Source organism: Tupaia chinensis, unplaced genomic scaffold, assembly GCF_000334495.1.
Source record: "Tupaia chinensis unplaced genomic scaffold, TupChi_1.0 Scaffold000628_1, whole genome shotgun sequence".
NCBI lineage: Eukaryota > Metazoa > Chordata > Mammalia > Scandentia > Tupaiidae > Tupaia > Tupaia belangeri.
Window position 1 is genome coordinate 632,255 of NW_006160148.1, and position 8,771 is coordinate 641,025.

The 8,771-nt window shown below is 60.2% G+C and overlaps 2 protein-coding genes across 9 annotated transcripts in view; one reads left to right on the forward strand and one right to left on the reverse strand.

Moving 5' to 3' along the window:
• Positions 1-5,182, forward strand: part of GRHL3 (grainyhead like transcription factor 3) — a 27,840-nt gene extending 22,658 nt beyond the window's left edge. The window contains exon 15 of the mRNA XM_006159381.3: positions 3,548-5,182. Coding sequence (XP_006159443.1) covers positions 3,548-3,662 — 115 coding nt within the window. The 3' untranslated portion in view covers positions 3,663-5,182. The remainder of the gene's footprint in view (positions 1-3,547) is intronic.
• An 882-nt stretch (positions 5,183-6,064) lies between these two features.
• STPG1 (sperm tail PG-rich repeat containing 1) overlaps positions 6,065-8,771 on the reverse strand; it is a 55,356-nt gene continuing 52,649 nt past the window's right edge. For 7 of the 8 annotated variants that reach the window (XM_006159392.3, XM_006159393.3, XM_006159386.3 and 4 more), the window contains one exon: positions 7,009-7,170. In XM_006159392.3, the coding sequence (XP_006159454.1) occupies positions 7,094-7,170 (77 nt within the window). In that variant the 3' untranslated portion in view covers positions 7,009-7,093. Of the gene's footprint in view, positions 7,171-8,771 lie in introns of all 8 variants that reach the window. The other variant, XM_006159391.3, reaches the window with a different exon arrangement.

Sequence of the window (8,771 nt, forward strand, 5' to 3'; positions counted from 1 at the left end):
GGTGATTTCTCACTTTCTGTCTCTCTGTCTCTCTCTGTCTGTCTGGCAAGCACACGTGCCCTATAGCAAAAACCTCTCCAAAAAAAAAAAAAAAGGTGAAGCGTCTATAAGTGCTCCCCTAGGGGGAGGGGGAGGCAAGGTCACATGTCAGAAGACTAGGGTTCAGGTCCCAAGGCCACTGGAAAACCAGGTTGTTTGATGGTGACATAATGATTGCAGTGACTGCGAGCATGTGCCAGGGCCGGGCCAGCACACTGCCTTAGCGATCACACCACACCACACATGGAGACCACAGAGGGACACCGAGGCTCAGGTGCAGGGGCAGGAGCTGTGGAGCAAAGGCACAGGGAGGAAGGGTGTGGCTGGCAGTGAGTCCAGTGGGGAGCTCCAGGCTGGACAGACGGGGGACTCAGGCTGCACCCTGTAGGGCCCACAGTGCCTGGCCACCAACCATGAGCGTCACTTGGTGACTGTCCTCCCGAACTGAGCTGGGCCCTTCCTGACGAGGTTACCTGCCAGCCCAGCGTGGGCCCCTTGCCAGTGAGAACTGTCCCTGCTGCTCCTGATCCAGACGGGCTGGGACCAGGCCTGGGAGCTCCTGCCCGACCCATGGCACAGACCTGCCCTCCCACCCTGGACAGTCCCCCTCAAGCCCTTCTTCCCAGTAGCCTGGGTGCTCCGGTACTTGCTCTGGGGCTGTGGCCTGTGGGTTCTTCAGCCTTACCAAGTGACGCAGGGTTGGCACTCGGGCAGAGGCCCCGCTAGTCAGGCCAGGAACCTAGCCTCCTTCCTCACAGACCCAGCCTTGCCTCTCTCCCTCAGTTCCCACAGGATGGGGCGCTAGGAGGTCTCCGTCTCGGTAGCCCTGGGAGGGTCCGTTTGGTTGTGTCAGTTTGAGTGCTAGAGTTCTGTGTCTGTGTGATTTTTCTGTCAGTGTCAGTTTCAGATGGGCTCACATACCCTTTGGAGTGATGGGTGACCGAGGGCAGGCTCTGCTTTGCCCAGACTCGCCCAGCGCTCTTCCCGCATCATGACAGGGCTCATGCCCAGCTCCAGCCCACCCCTGGGCCCCCACGAGTCCCACCCCAGGCTGGCCTGGGAAACAGCTGTGTGTGCCACTGTGTGGGGGTATGTGCACAGCCCCTCCCCCCTTCCCCCACTGGCCAGGTGGCAAGAGGTGCTCCCTTAAATCCCAGCCAGGTCATCATTGCCATGGACCCGTCCCTCCTAGCCAGCCCTAGGGGCGTCAGCTTGCTGGGAGTGTTTCTCTGGTGGGGAAGGCCCGTCGAAGCCTCCGCTCCCACCCTTTTACCTCGTCCCCTGCTTGTTCTCGACCGCTGAGCACCATGCAAGTAATGGCCAGGCCAGTGCCACAGACTGGGGCCTCTCACCGGCACCCCACAGCCCAGACAGCGTCCCTCAGTAGCACCCCACAGCCCTGGGATCTCCAAATGTCCAAACGAGACTTCCCCACTGCACCTCTTGAGAGGGGACAGGTCAGGCTCACGTGAGGCCCTCGGAGTCCTCTTCGAGAGCAGGACATCACTGTGGCCTAGTTTATTGTCACACACCCCTCCCCAGTACCTCTGCACAGAGGTAGCTGCGCTCAGCTATACGAGCACCACCAAGCGTTTGGAGGGCAAGCAGATATGTTATTGCTGGCAGCCGGCCAGGGGTAATGCAGCCCGGGACAGAGGACAGCCAGGAGCGGGGAGTGCCAGGAGGCCCGCATGCTGTGACGCGGCCCTGACAGGCCCTGGCCTCTGTCGGTGACCTGGAGGGGTGGGCCTGTGGCCCATCTGGGCACATGTGAGCTCCGGGCCCACTGAGAGGTGCTGGCGGCAGTGAGAGGGTGTCGGCCTTCAAGTTGGTGCACGGAAGGCACCTGCACGGTGGCGGCACCCAGACGCACCCAGTGGGCAACGGCAGGACAGCCCTGACGTGGGCAGAGCCCACCCCTCTGTCAAGCCCCTCCCCCATCCTTTCCCAGGTCCTGCCCCCAGACAAAGATCCCTCTGTGAACAGAAGGAACTCCAGGCAGGATGAGGAAAGGGGATCTTGTAATTAGGCCCTGGCAGTCAGCACCCAGGGCTGTGGGAGCCAAGCCCGGCCTTCTCCCTGAAGCAGCAGCGCTCGGCTGGTGTTGGCAGACACTTGGCTGTTCCCCGGGGCTCCCTGCAGTCCCCACTGCCCTCCCCAGTGGGGTCCTCCCACCACCACTGCTCACTGCCAGGCGGCGTGCTGGGTCTGAGCTCTGCCAGGCCTGCATTTTGCCTTTCTTACATCTGCTGCCCCCTAACGTGTACTTACAGGGCCTTTTGCTATTTCCTTATAAAACAGGGCTAGGCTCCAGTCCAAACTCTGCCGGCTACGGCCTGCGCCTCAGGCGGGGACGGCGTCTTCCAGCCTTGGCTTCCCTCTGCACGGGTTCCCAGGATGGCTCTGAGGGTCCAGGCTCCCGGATGGCGGGAGCTCGGTCTGGTTCATCTCCCCGTGCCCTCTTTTTTTTTTTTGGAGAGATTTTAAATGTAGGGCCACAATCCCTTCTCCTCCATTCTCCTCTCGGGATCTTGGGCACGCACGCACATGCGCCCGGCGTGAATTTTAAGCCACCGGGTCCGGGACACAGACCGCGGTCGACTACGTGGGAGTCCAGCGACATAGCCATTACTCTAACTGCTGGTTCCCCCCGTGCCCTCATTTTCAGAACAAGAGAAGGGCTCCGCAGCACTGGGGCGAGTGCGTGATGGGGGGTAGATGGGCAAAAGTGCCCACCCTCGTCACTACTGAGCAGACCTGGCAGGGAAGGGGCGGGGAGCTGATGTGATCTGCTCACAACACGCCTTAGTGGGTCCTTTATAAGCAGCAGCTTCTCGAGGGTTCCCTTGGCATGAACTCTGGCTTCATTCCCCTGCAGGGCCACAGCCATGGAGGTCTGTCCTTCTCAGGTTGGCCCAGGCCCTGGCCCACAGCCATGGAGGTCTGTCCTTCTCAGGTTGGCCCAGGCGCTGGCCCACAGCCATGGAGGTCTGTCCGTCTCAGGTTGGCCCAGGCCCTGGCCCATGGCATGGAGAGAAAGATGGCCAAGCCCCTCATGTGTGTTTTACAGCCCTCCTGAGACTGCGGTTTCAGGGCCCGAGCTAGGACTGGCTCAGGCAGGCACGCCTAAGTGACACATCGTAGCCTCCCACTGAACCCAAACCACCACCCCTCCTGGATGGAGCTCAGGCTCCCTGCCCACGGCCGTGCTTGGGTGTCTAAGGGGCTCTGCTGCATAGACCCCTGCTCCGAGTGCTCTGGGAGAGGTGCTCAGGGCAGTGGGAGCCAGAGGCCTGGGCCGTAGCTGTGATTTGTCCACTCGGGCCTCGGGCCTCGTGCCTCGCCCTGGGAAGGCTCTGGGAATGCCCACCTTGCAGAGCTGTTGGAGGGGCCAGAGGGCAAGTTTGTGAGGTGCCTGACACCAGCGGTGGTGACCGTCACTGGAGTCCACATGGTGCCAAGAGCCTGTCATCGGGCCCTGCTGCATGCTGACCGCCCTCTCTTCCAGGATCTTGGTCAACATGGACAACAACATCATTCAGCATTACAGCAACCACGTCGCCTTCCTGCTGGACATGGGGGAGCTGGATGGCAAGATTCAGATCACCCTCAAGGAGCTGTAGGGCCTGAGCAGCTCCATGCTGCTCGGAGTGGCGCCAGCCCGGAAGCAGCCACGCCCGCGGCCTCTCCACCTGCCTCAGGCTCTTACTCGAACGCCTTCCTGAGGGGAGGGGCCCTCAAGTGAGAACCCCACTAATGCCGGGCCTGGAACCCCTACCGCACGCTCGGATCTCCCTGAGCCACCTGCCGGTGCCCAGGGCCTGCCTGACCTGCTGACGCTCGCGGGGCGGTGAAGGAGCCCGCTGTCCCCAGTCAGCGCCAGCTGACCCCACTCCGGTCTGGCCCTACTGTTGATTCTTCCATCAACATCTGACTCAGGACTCTCGCCCTTCGGCCAGTTCGCTCTCCGTTCCCAGGAAGACTCCGTTCCCAGGGAGACTCTCCGTTCCCAGGGAGACTCTCCGTTCCCAGCACAAATGACTTTCAGAAGACCCCAGCGGAAACCTCGTCTCTCTCACGGACTGCCCAGCGCGGGGTGTAAATATGGAGCCAGTGGACTGGGGCAGAGTGACCACTGCTGTGTAGAATGACCGTCTTGCCCACTCGCTGCTGTATACATTTCTTATTTACAGTTTTCATTTATGTTATATATATATAAGTATATATTGTATATATATGCAACATTTTATATTTTTCATGGATACATTTTTATCATTTCAAAAAATGTGTATTTCACATTTCTTGGACTATTTTTTTAGCTGTTATTGAGTACTGCATTTTGTATACTCACATGGTATTTAGTAATAAAAGCCTACCTATGTGTTCCTGCAGATGCTACGTCTGTTCCTCTGTGAGAGCCTCTGGGAAGGGAGGGTCGAGAGATGTGGCCTCTCCCCTCCTGTCCCCAGGCATTGGCTCTGTGGACACCCTTTGCCCTGGGCTTGAAGGCCGGTGGTAAGTCGGGGCACAGGCGAAGCAGAGGCGCCCGCCCCGGGAGGCAGCAGGATCGTGGTCTTGTGTGGTCCCCCCCAAGGCCGGATCTAATGATCGTTGACTCTGGGTGTGCGATGACCTTGCCGAGAACTGGCGGTGAGGGCCAGTGGGCACAGCCCGGTGGGAGGAGCTGTGTGACCTCTGCCCCCACGCCCTGGGCCGAGTCACTTTCCCTGGAGCCAGCTCCTGCCAGCTCACAAGGGCGACGGCACAGCCCACGCCATCGTACTGGCCATGGGAACTCCACACGGGGGGTAGGGTGGGGGGACTGACACCACAGTATTGACAAAGGCTGCAAACCAAAGCCGTCAGTTCCCAGGGGACAAGTGCCCCTGAGAGCGGCTCACCAGCACGCTGCCGTGGAGTCCTCAGTCTCTTTGGCCACGAAATGCAGGGCGTGGTCTGCACTGACCACTGGTGACTATTGTCTTTAGGACTTCAGGGTTCACTGGTGGGTGTCCCACCCCTGCACAGCCTCCTGCAGGGCCAGCAAGGACACGTCTCTGTCCTCTCCAGGTAAAGGGCAAGGGCTGCCATGCCTGCAAAAGGCCACTAAGACCTCAAGGAAGGCCCTGCACGCCTTGAGGCAGCCCAGCCCTACCCTTACAGAAAGCCACGGAGGAAGGGGCGGCGCCCGCCCACAGCTGCCACTCCACCATAACCTACTCCAGAGAGACGCAGGGACAGGAGCCAAGGCAAGTAAGGGACTTTCCAAACAAGTGGTCACTTTAGAAAGGCAGCTGGGACCAGCCAGTGGCCTGGTGGCTCAGGCAGCTGAATCCTGCATGGCCAACTGCACGGTTCTCATGCTGGGTCCAGCGGCTTGAAAACAAGCCGGGGATTAGCAGATGGTGTAGTGGTTACATCGCTGGACTCCCACATGGTCCACTGCGGTTCAAGTCCCGGATCCCGTGGCTTGAAACTCATGCCGGGTGCATTCATGCCCAAGATCCTGAGAGAAGAATGGAGGAAGGGATTGTGGCATGGCCATTTCCCCTGGTGGGTGATTTCTTGCTATCTCTGTCTCTCTCCAGTGAGCACACGTGCCCTATAGCAAAACAAACAAACAAACAAAAAGCTGGGACCAGCAGTTGGCATAATGGCTGTGTCACTGGACTCCCATGTAGTTGACCATGGTTCGAGTCCTGAACCCCATGGCTTAAACTCACGCCGGGCGCATGTGCGTGCGTGCCCAAGATCCTGAGAGGAGAATGGAGGAGAAGGGATTGCGGCGTGGCCATTCTCCCTGGGGGATGATTTCTCGCTTTCTGTCTCTCGTGTCTGTCTTTCTGGTGAGCGCACGTGCCCTATAGCAAAAACCTCTCAAAAACAAAACAAAACAGCTGAACGTGTACATGTGCGCCCAAAACCCCGAGAAGAGGATAGAGGAGAAGGGATTGCAGCGTGCTCATAGCCCCGGGAGGTGCTTTCTCACTGCCCTCCTCTGTCTCTTCTGCCACTGGGCCCTTGCAGTAATCTGAAGCTCACAAGGCCGTCTGTGGTGAGAAGCAAGAACCCTGTTTAATCGGCTATGGCCCTCCATGCTGCTCCCTCTTCAGCCACTCCCCTGGAAGGAGAGCCAGTCAGCAGCCAGGTCCAACAGGAAGGCCCAAGAGGTCCCACGCAGAGGAGTAGGAGCCAGGGTGGGGGCCGGGCTGGGGAGACGCTCACTATGGGAGAGCACTGACGGCCGGGGAAGAAGTGCTGTTAGTTCCGGAGCTGGGGTCTTTGGGGATCTCCTCCTTGTGCTGAGGGGGCGGGATCTAGCAGGCCAGGAAGATGCTTTAAGACCGTAGCCAGCTTGGTGAGCCTGGGGCGGTGGACAGGGAGGGGATGGAGACAGGCCACGAAGGGGGCAGGCGGGAAGGGGCCTGCAGGTGCAGGGCTCTGGCTCTAGCAGGGGCCCAGCCACGTCTGCTGTGGAATGGAGGAACGTCACAGCTCTTGGGGGAGGGGAGCAGGAGGGACCATGTGACCCATTTCCATTGCGGTTCTGAAAAGGGAGACACGGAGGCAGCTGAGAGGCCCTACCAACCTCACGTAGGGACAGGGGTCCCTGGCCCTTCTTGGCTCCTGGAACTCAGAGGGAAGCCTGGGAGCTCAGGCCAGAGGAGGGGACAGTGCCTGGGCTGCCGCCTGCACAGTCACCTCTGCAGCACACGCGAGGTTCCAGGCTGGCACTCTGCCATGGCTGGCCACCCTGGAGTCTTCTCCGGGAGCCCCTCGAGCCTGTGGAGGGCAGTCATGCAGGGAGCCAGCCTGGCGGTGCGTGGGGGCACCAGCAGGGGGCTCTGTCATGCTGACCTCTGCTTGGATCCACTGCGGCCAGCAGGTGAGGGCGCCGGCTCAGGAGGCCACTCAGGGGGTGCCGCCAGCACCCCAGGCTGCCAGGAAGAGCTGCCTCAAGAGGTCACACGACAGCCGTGTGTGACATTCGAAGGAATGTCTAGGTTGGGGGAAGACGGTGGGGTGGGCTGCTGGCTGAGCCTGCATGCCGTCTCTACAGCACCGGGATCCACTTGTTGTCCTCGTTGTAGAGGAAGGACTGCTTTCCTGGGAGTTCCGGCTTGTACGTGGCTGTGAGGAGAGAGACAGAGACAGCGTTATGAGAGACAAGGCCACTGCTTGTCTCGCATCCTGTGTGAGATCTGGAGCGGCTGGGGCCCCGGGCCAGGCCCTGCTCCTGTGGAGGCCGACAGCAGCACGGACTGGCCCAGGCCCTCGGGCTCCCCCTGCCGTGGCAGGGCGCAACCTTGGCTGCCTCAGTCCGCTCCTTGCAGAGCAACCCGACAGTTTACACAAGAGTTTCCAATGAAGTTTGAAGAAAAGAGCGAACAGGCGTTGCACGTGGGGGTTTGTGAGGTAGTTCAGAAACGCCCAGAAACAAAAGCCATGACCACTGTGGCCTGGCCCTGTAGGAGCTGAGCAGGGGTGGGAGCCCAGCCAAGGTGGACTGAAACACCATGATCTGGCTCGGCTCACATGGGCCCCACCTCGTGGAAGCTGCCAGGTGGCATGCAGTGCGTGAGCGTCTGCACCCATGGAGGCCAAGGAGGCCGGTGCCTGCCTGTGAGTTTGCCCAGGAAGCCACTGGGTGGAGTGGTCACGAATGTGCCCTGCATGCAGCAGAGGAGGCACTATAGCAAAGCTCCCGAGAGGATGGCCACACGGGGTCTGCAGGACCGGCCCAGCCCCAGCTGAGGCGCACTGCTCACGGGGAGCCTCGGCATGTCTGCCGGCTCAAACCTGGACCATGCCCCGTCAAGGCTCCGCGGTCCTGGTGCTTGGCGGTGGCTACATCTGCAAGGCCAGTGCTGGGAGGGTGACCTTCTCCCTGTCCGGTCTCCCTCATGCTTTCCTGAGCTGTGAGTACAGAGGAGAGGTGTTCCCGAACGACTGAAGCCTTCAGGGTGCAAGCATGGGCCTCCATCTTTGTCCCCCCGGTTGGGCTCACTTGAAATACCATGTAGCAACCCAACAGCTGCCCGGGCTCTGCAGCCTCCTCCAGTGCCCCTTGCCTTGCCTGTCTCCAAGGCCACCAACTCTGACCAATGTCAGGAAGTGATAGAACTACAGGGTTCTCAGGGAGCTACAAATGAGGGGTACTGAGGTCACCCATCAGAGTCATCCCTCACAGAGTTCACTCGTGGGTGTTCCCAGGTGTAATGGGAGTCACTGCTCAGGCCTCTGTAAAAAGCAGTGGAGCCAGGCAGCCTGCAAGGGCCACATCATAGGAGGCCCTGGTGGAATGGATACTGACGAGGCATGGGGGAAATCAGCCTGGCTCTGTGCACCACGACCACTCACATGGAGCTGTGGACAGATGCTCTCCCTATGCTGACTCACTAGGTCTGTGGCCACCCGCTCTCCCTGCGCTGACTCACGTGGATCTGTGGACACCCACCCTCCCTGCACTGACTCACATGGATCTGTGGACACCCACCCTCCCTGCGCTGACTCACGTGGATCTGTGGATCTGTGGACACCCACCCTCCCTGTGCTGACTCACATGGATCTGTGGACGCCCACCCTCCCTGTGCTGACTCAACGTTGATCTGTGGATGCCCACTCTCCCTGTGCTGACTCGCGTGGATCTGTGGCTACCCACTCTCCCTGCGCTGACTCACATGGATCTGTGGGTGCCCACCTTCCCTGTGCTGACTCACATGGATCTGTGG